Source organism: Ceratotherium simum, chromosome 26, assembly GCF_057802395.1.
Source record: "Ceratotherium simum simum isolate JZ-2026a chromosome 26, ASM5780239v1, whole genome shotgun sequence".
Taxonomy (NCBI): domain Eukaryota; kingdom Metazoa; phylum Chordata; class Mammalia; order Perissodactyla; family Rhinocerotidae; genus Ceratotherium; species Ceratotherium simum.
In genome coordinates this window covers 9351409-9375630 of record NC_141925.1, presented here as the reverse complement: position 1 = coordinate 9375630, position 24222 = coordinate 9351409, and the positions used below count along the sequence as shown (strand labels likewise).

Sequence of the window (24222 nt, the reverse complement as noted above, 5' to 3'; positions counted from 1 at the left end):
GCCCCCATAATGCCCTAGCACACTGTTTCAGGAAGAGACCCTCGGTATACGTTTGCTTAAATGTTCTGGGGAAAAAGAAAGCTGAATGAATTAAGGTTTGATATTTTAATGCTGCATCTAATCCCAGAGCTTTGGAAGATGAAGTAATTCAACCACCTCAGAGATATTAATATAGTTTAATAACGTTCTAATTTTAAATGTAACACTCATTTTGGAAAGGTTGGAAACTTCAACAACAACAAAAAAAGAGAAATGGCAGTTGTCAATCATGCCACTGCCCAGAGATGACCACTGCTGGAGCTTCAGTGTATTTCCTTGGGTCTTTTTCTTTGCAATGGATATTTACACAGTTGAGCTCATGTTGTATGCCCATTTCCATGCCATCTTTTTTCCCACCTCTGACTAAAATAAGAGCATTTTTGTTACTGACAACTGTGTGCAAGCATCTGTAATGGCCACATAGTATACCACAGATAGGACAAGCACAGCAGTTCCTCTTCTGCTGGGTATTAGGATTCCTAATGATGATCAACAATGTTATGACGGCCATCTTTGTGTGCAAGGCTGTGTCCACATTTCAGATAAGTTTCCAAGGACAGAATGACAGATTTTTCTCTTACAATGATAATAACTGTTACAATGATAACATTTTCTCTCAAACTCTGTGTGTGCAAATTTTCATCATCACCATGATAAAAACAGTTGCAGCCTCTATTGCCAGGCCTTGTTCTGAGTGCTTCAGATGTGTTCACTCATTAAACCCTCACAAAAATCCTGCGGGGCTGATGCTCTGGGGAGCCGAGGCCCTGGGAGGCTAGGACCTGCCCAGAGTCCCAATGCACGGGACCCAGGCAGTCGGACTCCAGAACACTTGCTTATAACCATCACAGTATAGAAAACTCAAACAACGAAGTCAATACTTTTATTAGCCAAGCATTTGCATGAAGCTATGAATGCCCAGCATACAAGAAAACCAAATAAATAAACAACAAACCAAAAAGGCAGGAGACTACGTATCAGATCTTAAAGTAAGTTCTTATAACTGACCCTTACTCCATTTCTTTGGAAATGAGCCAGCATTATCCTATCTCCAGCAGAAGCTCTGCAGAATGAAGAATCCCAATATCAGGCCCTTGAACATGAGCAAACTCTATCTTGAGAGACGCGCTTAAGGGTTTGAAACGCCTGGAGACCGAGAAACTGCAGACCAGTGCCAACATGCAGCAACACGCGAGAGGCTCATCACCAAGAACTATGGACTGTAAACAAACTCCGCCTCCACGGACCCTGTTTTCTCAAGAGAGTCTCTTATTTCACAAGTTAAACCATTTCAGTTAATAATAATTCTGTCCACTTCGGAGAGAGACATACTAACTTCCAGTTCACACAAGTCTTATGACTTGTATAATCTGCCTCGTAGGACATGCCTATTGGAAGATCCTGAGACTTATCCACAAGCTCGAGTGGGAGAAAGGACAAGTGGGGTAACGGAGGCCTGGGGGACCAGAAACCCACTCCCCCAAAGCACCCCCCCAGATAACAACGCCTGGCGGGGAAGGGGTAGGGGGAACAACGCAGAGCCTGTGTCTGTTTGGCCTGCTCAGCACCAGGGCAGAGACTCCCCAGAGTGGCCTACTCTGTGCCTTGAAAAGCTCCGTTTGGTCAGCACCCAGCCACCAGCCAGCAGGACAAGGAGAAGCCGCAGGCAGAGTGGAATGGGACTGGAGGACCAGGGAACGGTGTTACAGGCGGTGCTTCTCCCCATGAATCACCCACGGAAGATGTCAAACTGGGCCAGCGAGTGAGACTGGGTCTGAGACGCTGGGGAGCCGGCAACCATAGCGAGGGTGTGGGCAGGGCTTTCAGCCCTAGAAAAAGCCACAGCTCCGGCACAAGCTGACCAAACTGGCAACAGCAAGTTAAGAAAAGCCTGGCCAGAACCTGCCTCTTTGATTCATCCTTTGATAAGGACCTGTTGATCGCTTACTATGTGCCAGGCCCTATCCTGGCGTCTGCCAATTCCCAGCTGAGCAGGCCACACAGGTCTCTGTCCTCATGAAGCTGACATTCAAAGTGGGAGAGACAGACAAACAAACACATAACCAAGTAAGACCATTTCGGCAGAAGGACAGGCTTGAGGAACCCTGGCCAGCTCCCTGGGGCTCTAACTCAATGTTGGGATAAAGCCTGAAGAGCCCAGAGCACTAACGGCTGGTCTAACTGCCTGGTGACGAGAAGACTATACATAATGATGTGTTAACTGAGTGGGCCAGCGGGACAGGAACAAGCGAAGATAGAGATGACAGTCAAACTTCTGGTTGGCTGAAGTCACCAGTGCAATTTTTATGAAAGAATTGGTATTTTAAGGATATAGTTAGGCATTTGGATGGGGATGAAGAGGAGGAGAGCTTAGTGCAGAGAGCAAAGACGCAGACAGGTGGGCGTGTCAGGTGTGTGTAACAGTGAGTGAGAGAAGGACCATCAACATGAAATGGCACAAGAAATATCTGTGGATTACGGCCAGCTGCTACCCTAACTTACTAGAAGATGACAGCAGCCCCCTAAGTGGATGCCCACCTCCAGTCTGGCCCTCCTCTAATCCATTCTCCAAACTTCAGCTGGACCACAATACCCCTCTAGTTAAAAAACCTTCAATGGCTCCCCACTGTCCTCAGCCTAATGTCCAAATTCCCTAACACAATTTATAAGGCCCAGTGGGACCTGGCCTCTGGCACCTCTCCTGCCTCATCATTGCTCTGTTCTTGGGTCCTACACCTCCCCCTTGCCCCATGTGCACCCCCTTACTGAATGACCTGAGTCTCTCTCTTCCAGGCTTCTCAAACACTATTTCCTCTCCCGGAAGCATCCTCCCTTCTACCCTGCCCACTCCCTCAATGACTGATAACAACCACCAACCACTCACGCTTTAGGCCGCCAATTAAATGGGCAACTGCCTACAAAGGATGCTCCTGACTCCCTAGCTGGGGTTAAAGGGCCCTCCTCTGTGCTCCCAAACTAGACGGATGGGAACAGAATCTGGAGTGCTCTGAAGGCCTGGAAGAACTTAGACTTGACCTAATGGGTGCCTAGGACTCACTATGAGTGTGATACAGTGAGCATGATATTCTAAGAAAATGAATCTGGCAATATTGTACTCCAAGCTCTAAAAATAATCAGCGCTATCTCAGGCAAAAGTTGAATATACCAAGAGTAGGTGAGCATCTGTCTGCTGGGTACACATTCCTCTTCTCTTTGGGTAATAACCCCTGATTTTCCCACGGGGAACCACCTCTTTCTCTCATTCTCTGTCCACTTGCTTAGGAGGAGTTGATGCTACCCTGGTCCCAGGGAAGGACCAATTAGAGCATCCCCTGCCCCTTGCCACAGTGACTAGCTCAGGGACGGGCATGAGACCCCAGGCTGGCCAACAATACTCACTTCTGGACTTCTGCTGGCATTAAGAAAAGAAGCTCTCTTTTTCCCAGGGATTGCTAAGCTGATACGATGTCAGCCTGGAGCCTGCTGAGAATGACACCAACACAGAAGAAAGCAGAGACAAGTGGGAAGAGGCAGATCCTGACAGCTTCGTCTCAACACCTGGACTGAGCCTGGCCTAGCTAGGACAGACAGGTCAGTGACAGGAGCCAATCAATTCCATCCGGGGCTGAAAGCTATTCCAGCTGCATTTCTGTCACTCACAACCAAGAATCTTGACCCGCATACAAAGGCAATCAGAATTAAGGCAACAACGCAACACAACACCAAAAAGTTCTATCAGTTTGTGGAGGCACGGCTCCTGGTCCAGGTGATGTTTTAGTATCAATCAAACAACTCCATCAGTAAAGGTTCAGCTTGGTGGTGGGCATCTGATAGTCATGTCACAGCCTCACCACTGGTCTGGACAACAAACCACCCGTGATGAGTAGCAAATAACCTCTCACCATTTCAATCTACCTCAAATAAATAGGTAACTCGGTTCGAAAAACAAAGACCACAGGTACACAGTTTTCCATTATTTAGCAAAAGTAAAACCCTGTCTGGCAGGAAAATTCCTTTCCAGTCTGAAAGCTGGGATTGTTATGAACAATAATGTGGTTCAAAAAGGATTTCTAGCTCTCTGTACTATCTTCTCAATTTTTCTGTAAATCTCAAACTATTCTTAAAAATAAAGTCTATTAAAAAAGGGAGAGGGTTCCCAGATGCTTTGTGTGCCAAAAAAAAAAAAAAAAAAATTGTCAATTCTGAATTCTTTTAAATATCTTAACCTTTCCTCTCCAGCCACACTGCCCTAGGTCTCGACAAGAGCGTAGTAGGAACGGTCACTTGTCACTGTTAGGGTGACCAATTTGTACTGGTTGTCCAGGACTTTCCCAGTTTTAGCACTGAAAGTCTCATATCCTGGGAAACCCCTCAGTCCCAGGCACACCAAGACAGTTGGTCCCCCTACATGTCAGAGGAAGCCCAAGCCCCGTTCTACCTCTAGCCTTGTTTCCCACAACCACCAGCCCTACTTTGACACTCTACAAACTCCAGGGTCCCCCTCCACTGCCCCACACGGTGGCTCTTGCTCATTCTTGAAGACTCTGCTCTGATGTTGCCTCCCCCAGAAAGCTTCCATGAAGGGTTCCCACAGAACCCTGGGCCTACAACGTCTCCAGCACTTGTCATGTTCTATAGTCACTGGCTCTAGGGCTGTCTCCCTCACCAGCCTGAGAACTCCCTCAGGGAATGAGCAGTCCTGTACCCAAGGCCCATGATGTTCACTATCAGAGCCAAGCAAAGGGCATCACAAGCATTGGGGTGGACACTAGTTGCTCATGGCTAGTCACTTTGGGATCTTCTAAGCCCCACACCATACACAAATTGCCAGGTTCTTCAGGCTGTAACATGGATTAAGCTGATCTGCCTGATCCAGGGCAGGCAGCTTGGGTTTCCAAAAAGCACCCAACAGCCGTACGACCTAAACAATGAACATGGGCAGCTCCCAGATACTACAAGGGAACCTGAGAACCTTTACCATTCCCTGGCTGGCCAGATGGCAAAGATGTCCCATTGGGCAGTGAGACTCCCAAGAAAGTCTTCCCAAACTGACCTATAGGGAAGTTTTATTCAAAAAGACAGAGTAATGAGTGTAAGCACCCAAGTCAAATCCTGACTTTGACACTTCTCAGCTGTTGTCACCTTGAGGCAAGCGATAACCTCTCTGAACCTTAGTTTCCACTTCTATAAAATGGAAGCAATAATAGCTCCTCTAACTCATAGACTTGTGAGGACTAAAGGAAATAACACACAAGAAGTCCTTAGCAAGTACCTGGCACAGAAAATGTGTTTAATAAATATTAAAGGAATTTAAAAGGGCTAGAGTCAGGCAGAGTTAGGTGAGGGCCTGCAGACACCTGGATGCTGGCAGAAGGCCCAACCTCCTCTAGATAACCTTCCTTCCCTTCTCAGCCATATCCACCCACTCTCTAAATTCCTGAAATCCTTAAGCCTCTCCCTTTCCCGTCCAGCTGCCCTCCCATTTAAGATTCCTGCCTCCCTACACACCCCTAGCCTTGTGCTGGGCCTCTCTCCTCCCCATGTCTTCTCTCACCACTACCACCCAAAACCATCCCTCACCACACAATGTGCCCTGCTGCCCTCTACTCTGTGAGACCCACAAACATTAAATGCCTGCTCCATACTAGGAAAAACACAGCTGAGAGTCACCCCACCCCCAACCCCAGCCAAATGAGAAGCCTCCATCTAATTTTTCTCCCACCAATCCTTTCCGTGAGCCCCTGTCTTCCTCCTACTGTTCCCCACCTCCCCCCTCGACCCCTCTTTCCTCCCATTAGTAATCTTGGGATCTCCTTCTGGAAACCAGACAATTTCTCACCACCAAAGGTTTGCCTACTCCCCCACTCATGTCTCCCCCGCCCCCGCCACTCTACTTCCCTCCCTGAAGTCATCCCCTCCTCAAAAGTCTCTATTTTCCATCATCTCCCTCCACCCCAAAATCCTAGGCCTTGCCTGCATGCGCTGCACCTCTCCCCAATTCACTCAATTTTTTCATTCTTTAAGTATCCATTGAGGGCCGGCCCCGTGGCTTAGCAGTTAAGTGCGCACGCTCCGCTGCTGGCGGCCTGGGTTCGGATCCCGGGCATGCACTGACGCACTGCTTCTCCGGCCATGCTGAGGCCGCGTCCCGCATACAGCAACTAGAGGGATGTGCAGCTATGACATACAACTATCTGCTGGGGCTTTGGGGGAAAAACAAATAAATAAAATTAAAAAAAAAAAAAAAAGTATCCATTGAGCTTCTATTGCTGCCAGGCACAGCACTAGATGCCGGGAATACAGCTGTGAGCAAAACAAGCAGCCTCTGCCCTCCTGGAAGTACCAGTTTCCTAACAGACAGAAAAGTAGTAAAAACAAACAGGATACTTACAGATAGTGGAGATGCACCGAATGAAATCAAGAGAAAGATCTGACGGAAAGGAATTGGGGTACAGAAGCACTTTAGGTCTGGTGACCTGGGAAGGCCCTGCCTAGGTGATTAACACAGCTGCCTCTATTGGCCACCTACTGTGTAACACACACTGGAGCAATTGCTTTCCACGCGTGACATTACTGAATCCTTGCACAATGTTCACCATCCCCATTTGCAGACAGGGAACCAGAGGCTCAGAGAGGTGAAGTAATTTGTCCAAGGTCACACAACCATTAAGAGGTGGAATCGGAATTTGAATGCGGGTCTGACTGCAAAGCCACTCTATGCACTCTTGCCTCCCAGGCCCCCACTTGCCACCGGTCCTGCCCCAGAGCTCTACTTCTGACAGTCCCTCTTTAGACTCTCCCAAGAATATAATCTGTCTTTAATTATTGCCCTTTATTGAGCACTTGTGTGTGCTCCCAGCTTTATGTGCATTCTCTTATCCAACCCTCAAAACAATCACAGGAAGTAGATGCCAGTCACAATATCCATTTTACAACTGAGGAAACTGAGGCCTAAATTCACACACTTAGATTCGAACCCAGATCTGTCCAACTCCAGGTTCCAGACCTCTGACTCTTAAGCTGTCCAGCCTAAGAAGTACCACCCTGGGAAGCTTGGTGCCCACCGTCTGCCTCCGGCAAGAAGGAAGTTTGCGTCCATAAACTGAAATTTCATCTCCTTACTTTACAGACGGGGCTAGTAAGACTCTGAGAAGCTAAGCGAGTTGCCCAAGGTCACACAGCGAGGAGCTACCGCGTCAGAGTTCGAACCCAGGCACCCTCAGAGCCCTCGCTCTTAATCACCATACAGCCTTTCCCAGGCGTCTCTCCGCCCTCCACCTCCGCTCTCACGCCTCCCAGCCCCCGGCCCGGGGCTATGCGCCCCCACCCCCATGTCCAGCCCCGCGGCCTCCCCCCTCCATCCCCAACACACTCACTTGAGGTGGTCCAAGGAGTGGATGTTGCGGGAAGACTTGCCATGGCCCCCGCCCACCCAGCTCCGCGAGCGGCCAAACATGTCGGCGGCCCCGGCCCGTCGCTCGCCTCACGGTCTCATGCTCAAGCGGCCCAGCGGCCGGGCGGCGGCGACCGCAGCACAAGCCGAGGCGGCAGCCGCGGAGGTGGTGGAGGGACCGCCCGCCACCTTCCTCCTCAGCCCACAGCCCCGCACTGACATTCAGCCGGAACCGGCCGTTCGACCGCCGCGCTTTACGGCCGCCGCCACGAGGAACGCTGGGAAATGCAGTTCGCCGGCGAGGCCCCCGCGGACAGGACTCTGCGAACGAACTACAAAGCCCGGCGTGCCTCACGAAACAGCGGGCCTTCGGGCTCCGAGAAGAGGCGGAGCGAGAGGAGGAGAGTCCGCAGTATCGTCCGGGTGGGCGGGAATGGGAAACCTAGGGGCGGAGCCCTGAGGAGGGAATCGGTGAAGATGGGTGGATAAAAGTAACTTCAGTATTAACAATTATTAGCTTTATGACAAGAATAAGAATAGCTATTGCATAGCGTATACTATGTGCCACTACCCTAAGCGCTTTATATATTTTGAGTTATTTAATTCTCCCAACAGCCCCATGAAGTGGGTACTATTATTATCCCCATTTTACCGTGAAGGAAACTGAATCACAGAGGGGTTGACTTGCCCAAGATCATGCAGAACCAGAGTTCAAACCCAGGCACCCTTATTTTTATCCCCCAATAAACTAAACTGCATCAAATCGGTAACAGCCTTGTTTGTCCTCACAGCCTTTTTCTTTTTCCATTTCGATTAAAAAATATATATGGAAAGGCCTTCAAGCAACAGTGTACCAAAACTGAACGTCCTGTACTTTCAGAGGATTTCTCTGGTCTTCACCCAAAACATGCCATTTCCAAAACAACGACATTAAAAAAAAAAAAGAAATGCTCAACTTCCTACATGAACCAAGAAGAAGTATCTAAATTTCTCTTCTGGATTAGGAGTGGGAACCTCGTGTGGAGGCAAAACTGCCCTGTTCACCATTCATTCATTCATGCGTTCCTATACATAGTTGTCTAAGGCCTATCGTGTCCCTTTTACTGTGCTCAGGACAGAATTGGGCTAAGGGCCAATGTTCCCCCCAATGCCTAGCACAAGGCTTGGCGCATACTAGGTATTCGACAAATGTTGGCAGAGTAAATGAGTAAATGAAGGTTTGTTTCACCTTCTGCAGTTGGAGAAATGGAGACCAGTGAAGGGTTAATGGTTTGCTCTGTGATTTATCTAAGGGGCAAGAGACCGTCATGGAGAAAAAAGGGCAGGTTCTGGCCTCCAAACACAGGCAGGCTGCCAAGGTCCCTCCGGTCCTCTGGGCCTTGGTTTTCTCTTCTGTAAAAAGGGGTAACATATTATGCTGCCTTGTCTGGCTCCAATTAAGCTATGCATACAAAGCACCCAGCCCAGTGTGGCCTGAGATTTAAAGGTTTGTTCAACTGCTTTGCAAGGTGCTTTGGGCAGGGTCAGTCTCCTGAAGGATGTATAGGGTTGCCCATGAGGAGGGGAATCAGCGAGTGGAAGAGAGACTCACTCTTCTGTGTACTTCTTGGTTGAATGTTTAACCATGGGCATTACTGTTGTTTATAAACGTGGTTTACAAAGAAAAAAGGAAACAAGCAGCAGCCCTACTGGCCGAAGGTCTGATCTGCCTAGGAATCTCTTTACTCAGGTGTCCCTGAACCCCATAAATGCAGAAACCCCCCCAATGGGCAGACCTTCCAGCAGCCAGATTTTGGAGACGAAGGAGGCACTGATTGATGATCCCCAACATGAAAAATCGGCACTTTGGGAAAGTCCAAGATTTTCACTATTAAAATCCACCACCCCTCTCCTACTCCGCCTCCTTTTCAACTGGTAAACTGAGTCTCAAAGAGGCGTGGCGCCAAACACAAGTCCAGCAAGGTGCAGAGGAAGCTTGCTGTTTCCCTCAGCTTTTGTGGTCTCAGGATAAGTCTAGGTCTGAATTGCATTCTGTCTCTTTCCCCTCCCCCTACCCCGCGGGTCTCCGCAGAGCGAATTGGATTTGACATCCGGGCGGAGTCCCGAAGCAGGGAAGCAACTCAGAGGCCAGCGCCCCGAGGGGCGGAGCGAAGCGGTAGCCGCCCCCGGATGGCTCGGGCCAATGAGCGCGGGCGTTGAGCGGGCCAATGAGCGCGGGCGGGGGGCGGGGGGGCCAATGGGCGCGCGGCCGCTCGGGAGGCGGGGCTCGGAACGCGACCAGGAGGGCGACGCGGCGGCCGCAGCCATGGGCGCAGCGACTGCGGTGGTGTGGAGGGGTCTCGAGGAACGGCCGGGCCGGGCTGGGGACACGGCCGCCGGCACTGGCCCACGACGCTGAGCCGCGGTGGGGTCCCCGCCGGCGCCGCGAGGGCCCGTGAGTGCGAGCGGGGCGCATCGGAGGAGCCGGGCAGCGGCTCACCACCTTAGCGGGGCCCGCTTGGCCGCCGGGCGGATCGAGAGGGCCGTGTGGGCACATCTGGGGGTGCGGAGACCCCGCCAGGCGCGTTTAGGGGGCGGGGCGTGTCCGCAGGGGCCGCCGCCCATCCCCGGGGGGCACCGCCGGGGCCCAGCGCCGCCTGGGTCGAGCCAGGGGCGCCCCTGGATGGCTGAGCTGCCCCCTCGCCGGCCGGCCGGGCGCCGCAGCGGCTGAGCTCGCTGGGATCGCCGGGCCGCCGCCGCCCTCGCTGCCCCCTGCATGCTCGGCGCCCGGGTCGCGGCCCACCTGGACGCGCTGGGCCCCCTGGTCCCCTACGTGCCGCCGCCGCTGCTGCCCTCTATGTTCTTCGTGGGCCTGTTCTTCGTCAATGTGCTGATCCTGTACTACGCCTTCCTCATGGAGTACATCGTCCTCAACGTGGGCCTCGTCTTCCTGCCCGAGGACATGGACCAGGCGCTCGTGGACCTCGGCGTGCTCTCCGACCCCGGCTCGGTCCTCTACGACGCCGACTCGGAGCTCGACGTCTTCGATGGTTACTTGGACTAGGCTTGGCTGCCGTCCCCTCCCCACCCCCCAGCGACCCGCAGCCCTCCATCCGGACCAGCCGCCCGGATCATGCCGCCGCTTCTGGTTGGAGGCACCGTCTGGCCAGGGATGGAACCCCCAGGACGAGGCCCTCTCCAGTCTCCCAGGCCTGTGAGTGCCCTCTCTGCGCGGGATGAGGGCGGGTTGGGGCCCTGGCGAGGAAGAGGGAGACATCCCAAGGCTAGACACACACCCCTCCCCCAAGCGTCTGATTTCTGGGTCCACCTCCTCCGGGTCTATTTGGATGCTAAAAATGGCCAGGCTCCTCTGGGTCCCTTAGTTAGGGCTGGAAAGCTTCCCCCAGCGAAGGTGACAGCTGTTGAAGAGGGGAAGGGAGTCATGGCCTAAGTGGTGTTTGGGGTAGCCATGGTACCCACTGCCACCACTTCTGGAAAAAGCCTTTGTGCCCAAATCCATTTGAGGCAGAGCTGTCAGTTCCTCCCCCTGACCTCAGCCTGGCTTGATGGTGACCTCGGCCTTTTGGGGATTCTCACTAGTCCTGGAAGGGTGAAGACTTGGAGTGTCAGAAGAGGTAGGGAGCCAGGCACTGATCACCTTGTCCTGTGGCCCCTTGGGGGACTGGGTGGGGACTGAGAGCAAGGGCTCCCAGCCGAGGCTGTGAGAGGAGAGACCTCCTTCGGCAAAGAACGCTGTACTTCCTTTTGGCCTGGGGTTTGCTGCTATCTGGGAGTCGGGTTTCAGGATGCCCCTGGTTAGCAGTTCTGCATCTTGAATCTGCAGGGGTTGCCAGTTTTGCAGGCAGGTTGGTGCCGGGGCTGGCCTTGCTGCAGTGTTTGCAAGGCCTCAAGGGATTCTCGGGCCAGCAGAAGGGACCACAAGTCATTGCACTGAGGTGTTCACGTCCTGCCTCTGGGCTGCGACCAGGAAGCTGTGTGTCCAGCCTGACCTTGTGTGTTAGTGGGAAGGAAATAAAGGTCTAGGAAGGAGAAAGACCTGGCCAAAGTCACACCGCCAGGAAGAAAGGCCGCTGGACTGGAGGAGAGAGACAGAGACAGGCAGGCTGTCTGGTCTGGTGAGGGTTCGTGGGGCATGTGGGAACTCCTTGGCTGGAGCCCCTCAGCTGAACTGTGCTAGAGTGTCACTAGGCACAGGGCCCGAGTGGCAATGGAGGGGGGGATACTGAGGTGGTGGGCAAAGGCTCCTTTTGGAAAACGGACACTAATGCCACTCACCCCAAGCAGGCTGAGTTAACCTCTCTCCTCTGTTGCCTGTCGCAGCGGAGATGACCATAGTCAGAGGGTGATGCAGGGTGGGGCCGGATCTACTGGCAGTAGTGCTTGGGCCTGGGGGCTCCCCTGAGGGGTTGACAGTGAGATTTCTTTGAAGGAAGCTTCATTTTAGCTCAGCGAGACCTCAAGCAAGAGTCAGGTGCCAGGTGGAGCATGTGTCAGCTGCTCTGCGTGCCTGCTCCGTCTGCCTGTCTGCCTTCCATCCATCCATCCATCCGTTGATTGATCTGTTGTTGTTTTTTTTTTCTTTGAGGAAGATCATCCCTGAGCTAACATCCGTTGCCAATCCTTCTCTTTTTGCTGAGGAAGATTGGCCGTGGGCTAACATCTGTGCCCATTTTCCTCTATTTTATATGGGACGCCGCCACAGCATGGCTTGATGAGCGGTGCGTAGGTCCATGACTGGAATCCGAACCCCGGGCCGCCGAAGCAGAGCGCGTGCACTTAACCGCTACTCCACCAGGCCAGCCCCCCGATCTGTTGTTTTATTGAACAGATGTTTACTGAATACCTGCACTGCCTGCTGTGTGAACACAGTGAACAAGACAGATTCAGCCCCGGCCCTCCTGGCACTTGGTGAGAAAGATAAGCAGGTTCCCAAGCAAAATGATCAGATTTTTTTTGAGAGCTACGAAGGCATGGGAGAAGTATGTGGAAGAAGGACATGGGTGTCCCCTGTTGTGTTCACTGCTGTTTCCTCAGCACTTAGAACAGCACCAGGCGTCTCATAGATGCTCAATAAATGTCTGTGGAGTGAGTGAAACAGAAGAGGAGAGATGGGCTGCTTCAGATGGGGGATCAGAGAAGGCTTCTCTGGGGAGATGACACGTTTGAGCTGAGCCCTGAATTAATAGGAGGAGCCAGACATGAAGATCTGGAGAAGAGCAGTCCAGGCAGGGGAACCACTTGTGCCAAGGCCCCGGGGCAGGAGAGAGTTGGTTCTTCCAGCCCCTGAGAGGAGGCCAGTGTGGCTGGAGAGTGGCTTCAGGAAAGGTCAGTGGGGTGGGCAGGGCCCAGGGAGGCCACAGCCGTGAGCAATGCGAAGCCCTCAGAAAGTTTTAGGCAAGGAATGACATAATTCCAATTCACATTTTGCAAATTGACTGTGGCGATTGTGGGCATAGTGGGCTGTAGGGCAAATGTGGACGCAGGGAGGCCAGTTAGGAGCTGTTCAGTTGCTCAGGCCAGAGGTGACAGAGACTTGGATGAGCCAAAGTTAGTGAAGATAGAGAAACACGAACAGACCAAGAACATCTTTGGAAGGCGGAACCTATGGGATTGAAAACCAGTTCTGAGTATTGATCATATACCACACCTGGTTCTAGGCCCTTTGCATATTCACTCCTTCAGTCATTCGACAAATGTTAGCCCTGCCTGCTCTTGTGCCACGTCTGTGCTAGGCCCTGGGCATCCCAGGATGAATCCCTGCCCTCAGGCCAAGCGCCTGACTTTCAGACAGTGTAACTCGGTGAAGAATGTCTTATTTTATCTCTTCACCACATCAACAGAAACACTTCCTCTTCCAAATGAAAACATTGGCATACTCTGAACCAGAAACTGAAGCCCAAATGCTGCGACATACGTTGCAGCAAACGTTTGAGCAGAAACACCAGGAAGTGTGTCTCAGGGACACCCTTGCAAAGCTTTCAGAGTGACAGGGCCTGACCCTGGGCCGAGGGGAGCTGGGCTGTGGGAAAAGCTCGTCCTGGAGAAATGCTGGAAGCCATGCACAGCATTCCTTCTTTCCCACTCCCAAATCCAAGCTAGGGTGGCCGTGGCCCCGAGGACAGGGGAAGCCCAGACTCCGGCGGGGAGGGGTTGCTGGGAGCAGGAAAAGCCTTTGATAAAGATTAAAGATGACCTGGCTGTACCTGGCCCCCCTTTCCATAAACAGAGGAACGCCAGTAGTCAGATCTTGCTCTTTCTTGCTCCTTCTCTCGTGGACACGATGTCATGTTACATACAAGCCAGTCCAGGGAACACCACTAAGGGGACAGGCATGCCAGGCAGTGGGACCAGGGTGGATTCAAGACGGAAGATGCATGCACTTTTGCGCCCTCTCTTTCTCTTTCCTTCTTCTCTTGTGTGTGTACCCCCATAATTCAGTTCCTCACACATTTGTTGAGCACCTGTTTAAGGAGGCAGGATTAGGAGCAAGGACCTGAGATTCAGATGACCTGGGTTCAAATCTAGCTGTGACCTTGGATTTTTTTTTTTTTTTTTTTGTGAGGAGATCAGCCCTGCACTAACATCTGCCAATCCTCCTCTTTTTTTGCTGAGGAAGACTGGCTCTGGGCTAACCTCCGTGCCCATCTTCCTCCACTTTATATGGGACGCCGCCACAGCATGGCTTGCGAAGCGGTGCCTTGGTGTGCGCCCGGGATCCGAACCGGCGAACCCCAGGCCGCCGCAGCGGAGCCCGCACACTTAACCACTTGCGCCACTGGGCTGGCCCCAGCTGTGACCTTGGGCTTGCTGCGTACCTCCCTGTGCGTCAGACTCCTCTTCTTTGAAGCAGGGATGATGAAAATCTACCTCGTGGTAAGGATTATATGAGATATATGTAACACTGGTAGATCTTCCTGTGCACAGTAAGTGATATATTAAAATGAACCGCTATTATTGTTGTCAGATATAATGGGAAGCGTGTACCCTCAGCCCTTGCGAATGTGTAAGCTGGCACATACGCTCATGCATGAATATTTATACCCCACGAGGAGCAGAAGAGGCCTGGCTGCCTGAGTGTTGGGTAGGTCCAGGTCTAGACTCCTGGGACAGGCTTCCCATGCTGCCTTCCTGGCCCAGGACCCTCGGGAGACCTTTTTCACTGCCCTGTGGTCTCCAGAGGCCACCAGAGCTGGAGCTGGGAGAGCCGTGGCTCTGCACTTTTCCTAGAATGTTAATCTTCGCCCGGGAGTGGGGAGTCAGGAGCACCCTCCTTCCCAGGAGAGAGGGCCGCTGCGGCTGGCCTGAGCCGGGAGACGTCTCCCGTCCCAGCAGTGCCCATGTGGAGGCAGCTCAGCTGGTTGATTTGTTCTGGTTGCTGATGAAAGCGGCTGGCACCTGCCAGCCCTCCCTTGGCTCAGAGGGAGGGCTGGGAGAGAGGAGCTTCTCTGGACTGGAAATGGAGAGAGTGTGGCTGCCAGAGTCAGTGTGGCCTAGTGGAGCTCAGATTTGGAGCTAAGGGTAACCAGACCCATCCGTCTACTTATTATGGGGTTTCCCAGGCTTCAGTCTCCCAAGTGGGTGCACAGCTGCTCCTTCCTGATCTACCTGCCCTGGTCCCTCTGTGCCAGTCAGTGGCCTGTGCCATCAGCAGAACAGCCAGGCTGGGCATATCACTGCCCTGCTTAGAAACCCAAACCTTCCTCGGGGACACAGGTACGATAGATTGAGGTCATGGGAGATCCTACAGGCAGCCGGGAGAGCTCCAGGCAGGGGGCAGGGGAACCAGGTAGGGGTCTGTGGCTGTCATCCGGGCAAGAGACAGGTGATGGTGGCGAGGGGAGGCAGGTGCACCTCCAGGCCTGGCTGACTCTCCAGCTCTGTCCTGACAAGAGGCTCACCTGGAAGGGTGCTGGCCACAGGTGCATCAGTGCTGGCTGCCCCTTTGGACAGGAGAAGACCCCGGTATGTGTCTCCAGACAGCTGAGATGCTGGGGGTCCCGCTCCCTTGTCCCTGCATTATGCAATTGGAGAATTCATCCAAGGGACACCCTCCAGCCCTGGTGTCTGTTTTTACTGAACTAAGAAATTAAGGGCTCCTGTCAATGTGACCATTCGTATTCCTGGTTTATCTGCTATCTTTCCCCCTGGGACTTCTGAAAACATATATGGGACTTCTGAAAACACAGTCTGCTTTTGAGAAACCAAAATCACAATAAAAGAGACAAACATCATTCTCCCCATCTCACAAATAAAGAAACTGAGGCCCAGAAAAGGGGAGCGAGGGGCCAGGGGAACAGAGCTAAGACAGCCGAACCTCCTAATCCAGTTCTGAGGGTGGGGTCTGGGGGCTCCAGGGAGGGGCTCTCAGCCCCTATCCTTGGATTACCACTCACGGCTCTGCCAGGCCTGCCTCATAGGCACTCTCGCTCCTTTTTTTCTGAGTTTTTGTAAAAAACTTTATTTTGAAATAATTTCACAGTTATACAAAAGTTGCAAGAAGATTACAAAGAATTCCCAAAAACCCTTCATTCAGATTCACCAATTGCACCAATTAACTTTTTGCCACATTTGCTCATGTATGCAGCACGTGCCCACTCTGTGTCTATATGTACATGTATGTATACACATGTATATACATGTAAAATTATTTTTCCGAACCATTTGTAAATGGATTGCAGACATTATGCTCCTTTACTCCTAAATATTTCAGTGTGTATTTCCTTAGAACAAGGACATTCCACTTATCTAACCACAGTGCGGTTGTCAAAATCAGCAAATTTAACATTGATAGAATCTTAATGACCAGTCTGATCTATGACTTTATTCAGATTTCAGCATTTGTCCCAGTCGTGTCCTTTCACCATAAGAAGGAGGGGAGCTGAGGTCCAGGATCCAGTCCCACATCACCGTTTGCATCAGTTGTCATGTCTCTTGTGCCTTCTTCAGTCTGGAACAGTTCCTCAGTCTGTCTGTCTTTCATGACATCGACATTTTTGAAGAGTACAAGTCTGTTATTTTGTAGAATGTCTCAGTTTGGGTTTGTCTGATGTTTACTCTGGAGATTAGGTTCAGATGATGTACTTTTTGCAGTAATACCAGAGAAGTGAGCGCATGGTGTCAGGGGACACGTAACGTCTCTCTGCCCCATTACTGGTGCCGTTAATCTCGATCACTCGGCGAAGGTGGCGTCTGTCGGTCTCTCTGCTGCAAAGTTACTATCTCTCCCTTTATAACTTACAGTTTACAATGAAATACACTGGGTTTAGTGTTTCATCTTTAAAAAATCTACCTTTTTATGTGAATTTATTTTTAAAAGAATGTTTATGTCACTGGAAAAGAACACCAGCCTCGCTTGGCACGGATTAAAAAGAGTAAGTGCCAATGTCATTAACTTCTGGCCAAACACTACAGCCAGCTAATGGCGCAGGGCCTCAGGCCTGCTCTTTGTTAAAAAGGGAGATTAGCAACTGTCAGGGGATAAAGATACAGCAGCACCGAAGTGGAACTTGCTCCCCAAAGTAATCATAAGGATTGACCGAGAACCAAAAAGCAAATTGCTTGCTCGTCATGTGTGACTTGGTGTTATTTAAGGCCATCTCCATGTTCCCCCCAAAATTGTTGCTTAAAGGCTTTGCAATCAGACAGATTTGGGTTTAAATCCCAGCTCCACCAACACCTTGGACAAGAGACTTGACCTCCTCGAACCTCAGTTTCTTTCTCTGTAGAATGGGGATGATAGTAGTACCTGCTGAAGGGCTCGGGCACATTCGATGAGATGCTGAAGGACGCGTAGTCCTCAATAAATGATCTGTCAGTGTTGACAGTGTGTCAGACCCAGAGGAGGCTCAGCCCAGGAAGCCTTCCCCTTTCCTCAGGCACCCTTCCTTTTCTTGGGGGCCAGTTACCAAGGAGGATGTGTCTGTGTGAGCAGCCTTTGAAGCAGCCCAAGGGTGGTGATAACTGGTGCCCTCACAGCTGTCGTCCCCTGCCCTAAGTCTTGTTCCAGTTCCGGTCACCTCCAGAACGGGAAGGCTCCATTCCTGGGATTCCTTCCTGGCAGGGCACTTGGCTGGGGGGTTAAAAATAACTGCTTCTCCACATGAAAAGATGTTCAACTTCACTAATTATTAGGGAAATGGAAATTAAAACCACAATGAGATATCACCTCACACCCATCAGAGTGGCTATTATTAAAAAGACAAGAAATATCAAGTGTTGGAGAGGATGTAGAGAAAAGGGAACCCTCATACACTGCTGCTGGGAATATAAATTTGTGCAGCCACTGTGGAAAACAGTAAGGTGATGCCTCAAAAAATTAAAAATAGAATTACACTATGATCCAGTTATTCCACTTCTAGATATTTATCCAAAGATCACAACAACACTAGTTGGAAAAGACATGTACCCCTATGTTCACTGCAGCAATATTCACAATAGCCAAGGCTTGGAGACAACCTAAGTGTCCACTGACAGATGAATGGATCAAGATGTGGTATATATATATATACAGTGGAATACTACTCAGCCATACAAAAAAGACAAAATCATGCCATTTGCGACAACATGGATGGACCTTGAGGGTATTGTGCTAAGTGAAATAAGTCAGAGAAAGACAAATACCATATGTTTTCACTCACATGTGGAAGATAAACAAACAAACAAACATAGATACAGAGAACAGCTTGATGGTTACCAGAGGGGGAGGGGTGGAAAGGGGTAAAAGGGACATATATGTATGGTGATACATGTAAAATAGACTTTTGCTGGTGAACATATGCAGTCTATACAGAAGCTGAAATGTAATGATGTACACCTGAAATTTACACAATGTTATAAACCAATGTGACCTCCATAAAAAGATAAATAACACCTCCCCCACGTCTCCATCACTTCCCCTGACCGTCACCCTGTGAAGGGCAGGGCTCATTAGCTCCATTTTGGAGGGAAGGGAACAGGCTTGGGGGGTTCAGTGACTCACTGCAGGGGCCCAGCTATGAGGTGGCCGAGTTGGGCCTCCTAGCCACAATCCCAGTGCTTCCTGAGCAAGGTCCTCTGCCATCAGTGTCCCCGGGAGGCAGTGAATACACCGAAGCAGCGCGACCAGGCTCTCAATGCCCTGCCACCTCTTGGGCACTTGGTACTTTTCCCTTGTCACCAGGCCCAGGCTCACTTTTGCAGGCCGGCGGTGTCTGGCTGGAATTAATGGTTTCATTTTATCGTATTTATTTTTAGCATCGCCTTCTGTTTATGACAAATAATACTGTTTCTTCATAATAGTGGCATAAAGGTTCCTTTTAAAATTTTGGAGTTAAAAAGGTGCGTTGATTTAAAATATTACTACTATTTAAATGCTTAAATAGTCTGGGTGGTTCTTGGATGTGGCAAGACATGTGAGGGTGCTGGGTAAAGGGTGTCTTTCAGAAGGCCTCACAGAGTCTTGGGCACTGACCAAATGGAGACATATTCTGGACCAAGAATCTTCACAAGACCCACAGCTGATGCACGTGGACAGCCCACAGATAGACCAGAGTCCAAGGCTGAGAAACTGCACGGGACGCTAGCCTCCATCAGGGACACAGACCCAGGCAGTTGGGCAGCCTCTCCTTTCCCGTCCCTGTCCGGCCACGCACTTGTCAACTAGACCAGGCGGAGGCCCTTGTGTCACACAGCCCATCACTGAGACCACAGTGGAGACGCTGGGCAAATGGTATTGGGGTGGCGCCTGTCTCAGCCACTTTGGTTGGTTGTTGGGTACGTGGAGGAAGAGGAACAAGCAGTGGGTCTCCAGCAGGCAGGGTCTTGGGAGAAGAAGAGGGCCGCCCCTTTCAGAAGGCCCCCAGCACTGCCCGGGCCCTTTGCCCCTGTGTTTTCTACCTGAGAACAGGTGAGGGCAGGGAGGGGAGGAGCCACCAGGTACTGATGCCTCGTGTGTGCTGGGAACTGCAGACATTCCACCCACACGATTCCATATCATCCTCACAACAAACAACCCGATGAGGTAGGCATTGTCTTCGTTTCAGATGAGGAAACAGGCCCAGAGAGATGAGGTGACTTGCCTGGCGTCTCACAGCTAGGACGGGGCAGAGCCAGAATGACCCCAGATAGGCCAATTCCAGAGCTCGCCCTGGCTGCCCCAGAGGAGAGTGACAACGGGACGGCTGAGCTGCAAAGAGGCCTCTCCCCTTTCAGCATGGCCAGAGCATCCCCACCAGCACCCGTAAGGCATAAGGGCCGTTTCCTCGCTCAAGCCAAATCCCAAACCAGGCAGCTTCTCCGCAGAGGTATTGAGCTGAGACATTGCTTCTAAAAATGGATCAAGTGCCCAATTGTCATTCTTATGACAGAAAGGAGTCAGCTGGCCACTCCCTCTGTCCAGCTTGGAGGAATGAAACCTTTCATGGAATGAATGGTTACAGTTTCAGAAAGAAAGAAAAAGAAGCCAGCGGCTAATGAACTGTCTGTCATGCTCTAATGATGTGAGAAGGTTGGAGAACCCGCTGCGTTGAATTCTGTAAGCTGCAGCTCCGGGATGCTGTCCACCTGGGGCTTTTGATGCCTTGGAGGAAAGAGACGCACCTAAGATGCTGAGAGGAATTAAGACTTCGGAGTCAGACTGCGGAGGTTCAAATCCTGGCTCTACCCTTTACAAGCTGTGTGGCCCTGTATGGCACGATTTACTAATCTTTCTGAGCCCCATCTGAAATTCAGGCTTGATGGTCCTGCTTGGCCCCACCTCCTGCAGTTGTTTTGAGGGATAAATGAGCTAAGACATGAGTTAAAGCAGTTAGTACAAGGGGAGCATAGAGTACTTGATAAATGTTGGCTGTTGTCAAGATTCTCCTTCAGGCTTTGCTGTGAGGCCAGACTTCCAGGTGAAAGGAACAGGGGATTGATCTTTAACAGCCATAGTGGGTGACACAGATGAGAGGTCCCAGGACGTCCTCCAGCCACAGATACATCTCTGTCTTCTACTTGCTGTGTGACTTAGCACCAGTCACCGCCCTCTCTGAGCCCCTTCATTCTCTGTGGAGTGAGTGGGACCCACTGGGGTCTCCCAAACCTCATGTGATAACTGTCAAGAGTTTTTGCTTTGATCTGCCTGTTGCCTGAACTATTATGTACATGGTCTTTTCTTTAAACCGGCTCTCTGTATAAAGTGGAATTAGTGTTCTGAAAAGAGAGGAACTTTATATTACTATCAGAAATGGGAAACTGGCATCACGTGCCATAAATAGAAGGTGAGTCTACAGACAAACACGGTGAAAACAGAAGAGCATTGGTGAATTCCACTGGCGGCGGCACCTGTGAGAGGCGCCCCCACCGGGCGGACTCCTGTCTGGCTCTCAGCGCTGTTTGTAGTCACGAGGATCGGGAGAGGAGTGAGTCTCTGTCCATGGGATTCAGGTTCCTCAACACCTCGTCCACACAAGTCTGCAGTGGGCTCAGGTGTGACCCCTACCATGGAGCCCTGCGGTGAGCCCTGGCCAGGGGGAATTGGTGCATAATTCTGCTCCAGGTTCCTGGACCCCAGGGCTCTCAGGAGCACCACCACTGACCCCAGAGGGAACCCTGAAGCTTCCTTGGAGGAGGGCGGTTAGCAGAAGGTGACTCCTGTCTGGATAGGAGGGGGACCTAAATGCCTTTCTAGAGGGCCATGTTCTCTGATGCTCTGGCTGCAGCCTCAGCGTCTCCTTCCCGCTGCCAGGTCCAGTGGGAGGACACGAGGACTTGCCTGTATCATCACTCGGAGCCCAGGAAGGTGTCTCAGCAGTGGAAGGCTGTGTTCCCAGCTGGCCTCCAGAAGGTGCATCTGGCAGAGGACACAAGAAACCTGGCTGATAGGCTCCTGCTCACCTCTCCAGCCATGTCTCCCCCATGGCCTGCCCTCCACCCCCTGCCCCCACCCCTCACCAAACTGCAGGAGGGTCCAGGACCTGCCATGCCCTCGTCACCAACCCTCCCTCTATGTGGCCTGCCCTTCTTGCACAGCCTTCCCCAGACTCTGGGCTCCATTCAATTCCTGTGCGTCCTCCTGTTGTCAGGTATATTACTTCGGGCTGAAATTGCTCACTAGATTATGTGTCAAAGGCAGGGGCTCATCATGGGGTCCCCAGTGCTCAGCTTGACCTGGCACACAGGAAGTATGAGATTATGTAGTGTTTAAAATATCCAGTGGGACAAAACCCTGGAGAGCTGAGCATCCTTAGACAAGTTACTTACCCTCTCTGAACCTTAGTGTCTTCATCTGTAAAATGGAATCATAATCCTATGTAACTCCTGGGGTTAGGAGGGTTGAATGAAATAACCTGTGTAATGCTCCATCTCAGGTGTGCTCTCCCGGGATCAGACACTGGGACAAAGTTTCAAGTGCAAGTCATTTATTTACAAGGTGATCCCAGGAACTACTGGTGGGGAGTGGGACAGTGAGAAGGAGGGAAGGTGTCACTGAGTAGGTCACCACTGCGGCTCTGGGCTCAGTCCTGCTCAGGAACTCTGGGAGCCAGTGTCGATGGAGAGTATGCCTCAGAGCCCCAGCTGCGGGAGCCGGGGTATTGATCCACTGCCTTTCTGGCTATCACTGGTCAGAAGCCGGCTATGGGGAGACGTTAGCTCTGCCTGCACTTGCAGCCCAGGGGCCAGGCAGAGAAAGGTCTCGGGCAGAGGCAGGTCCCTGCAGACGGAAGCCACCAGGTCAGCATGCCCCAGAAGGGTGAGTGAGGGAATGGGACGAGGCACCCACACCTCTACCTTGGGCTCCTGGCACATAGTAGAAGTTCAGGAAGTGGTGGCTGCCCTGACTGTGATCTTTTCCATCACTGTCACTAGTCTAGTGCCAGCTCTGCGTGTCACAGCTGTGCAACTTTAGGCAGGTCACTTGGCTTCTCTGAACCGTAGGGAGCTACGTGGGTCTCAGTGGAAGCAGTTCTGCACCCTCTGGTAGCCCTTGGAAATGGGGCAAGGGGGCATTCTTAGTTGTCACAGTGCCTGGGAGTGCTACTGGCATGTTGTCAGCGCCAGGGACGCTGCTAAACATTCTCCAGTGCCCAGGACAGCCCCACATCGGAGAATTGTCCTGCCCCCAATGTCAATAGCACCCTGATGAACAATGTTGCGTGTGTAACATGTAAGTTTTATTTGATGCTCAATGACATTTGCAGAAGGAGTAGTCTGAGCTGGCAAAGATGAGGGTCAGACCAGGGCAGGAGGGTGGCATGGGAATAAAGATGCTGCAGAGACACTGGCACCCAGCTGGACACGGAGAGAAGGGAACAGGAAGTGGGACCAGCCGAGGGGCCAGGCAGTGGGATGATGCCATGTCCTGGGAGGACGAGCCAAGTGGGGCTGCTGAGTACCTTGGCTGTGGTCACAGCCTTTCTGTAGGCTGCGAAGCATTTTCTGGGCAATGTGCGAGGTGCTGCCAAGCCCTGCCCACTGCCCAGACCATGCTCAGCTGCCCGGAGCTCACGTCAGCCAGCAGCCCTGGGTGAGCCCCAAGCAGGCTGCCCTCTTTCCAGGTACCAGGATCCCCGTCTCCCTCCCAATAATGGACTGTCGTTCTTGCCCATGTGAAATTGCACCGGTTCTCCAGCCCAGGGTCCTTAGGAATCAGGCAAATTCATTAAAAAGAGTTATTAATAAAAATTATAGGAAAACACTCGTAGCCTGAGTCTGGGGCTTCTGGTGGTTCCTGAGTGTGGGGGATGGAGGAAGGCTTCCCTGCCGCACCTGGAGCCTCCTGAGGCCTGGTGGGGGGGTCTAGATCCCCCACGAATGGGTGGCAGGGCGGAGCTTCCATACTGGTAATGCCCCTTTTTCCTTCTTATCAGGCCTGCTCCCCTCATAAGCTCCGTGCCAACAGAGAGGTTCCCGTCCAGACCCAGGACGGTGGGATGGAGAGACTGAGACTGAGGGCCGAGGTGGGGAAGGCATCTCTCCCTGCCCGAGGGGGACGGCAGGGCGTCCGGAGACCTCAGCCGCCCGCAGCGTCGCACAGATGGCCTTGCCTTGGCTTCTGACCTTTCGCGATTGCGATGGATGTTTACAGGAACGCACCCCAAGTCTGCCTCCCGGCTCTTCACCCCCGACCGCACCTGCTTCCCCCACTTAACCTTTGGAGAGGACACTTCACACCCGGGACACACACGCAAAAGCCACTTCCAGCTGTCTGTTGCCAGCAGAGCCTGAAGCCCGGCTGGGTCTGGCCCCAGGCTGGCCTTAGATGCAGGGACTGTTCTGGGAGTGACTCAGGAGGAAAGGAAGCTGAGGGACGTGTCGGGGGCTGAGCGTGGGGTTTCGACTTATTCATTTCAAGTTGCTTGTTCTTCATCAAGTTGCAGAACTGACACATAGTGCCGGGAGAGGGCCGCCACGTTGCTCCTCTGGCCGCAAATATTTTTTGAAACTGTGAGTGGTATGAATACTTGACTTCGATACACCTGTACAAGCAATACTTAGGAGGCTGACTTCCTTCAATTAAAAAATATATGCAACTCCAATCCTGGGGCCCTGCCTTTTTTTTCTCTGAGGTTCGGGAAAAGAGCCCTCACGCAGAACCTCACGGTTGACAAAGGGCATTAGAGTCGGGGCCTCCGCAGTTGGAGGCCCAGCGGGGTTTGGAGAGTTCACTCAGCTGGGCTGGCACGGGGGTCCCAGAGGCCCCCTCCTAGCTTCCGCAAGCCTGACAAGCCAGGGCTGGCCTTTGGGGTGTGGGAGGAAGGCCTGTGGCCATGCTGGAAAGGGGGCCCAAGTCCCAGAGAAGTTGGAGGTGTGGTACGCCTGGTGCTGGGCAC

At 52.0% G+C, this 24222-nt stretch overlaps 2 protein-coding genes across 8 annotated transcripts in view; one reads left to right on the top strand and one right to left on the bottom strand.

Annotated features, from left to right (window-relative positions):
• The window catches only part of CLEC16A (C-type lectin domain containing 16A), a 209613-nt gene extending 201972 nt beyond the window's left edge, over positions 1 to 7641 (bottom strand). For all 7 annotated transcript variants that reach the window (XM_004438071.3, XM_087416956.1, XM_014793439.2 and 4 more), the window contains exon 1: positions 7416 to 7641. In XM_004438071.3, the coding sequence (XP_004438128.1) occupies positions 7416 to 7495 (80 nt within the window). In that variant the 5' untranslated portion in view covers positions 7496 to 7641. The remainder of the gene's footprint in view (positions 1 to 7415) is intronic.
• A 2076-nt stretch (positions 7642 to 9717) lies between these two features.
• DEXI (Dexi homolog) lies at positions 9718 to 23928 on the top strand. Its single transcript, XM_014793447.2, has 2 exons — positions 9718 to 10625; positions 23260 to 23928. Exon 1 carries the CDS (start codon positions 10188 to 10190, stop codon positions 10473 to 10475), a length of 288 nt encoding a protein of 95 aa, XP_014648933.1. The 5' UTR covers positions 9718 to 10187; the 3' UTR covers positions 10476 to 10625; positions 23260 to 23928.
• The last annotated feature ends 294 nt before the right edge of the window (positions 23929 to 24222 follow it).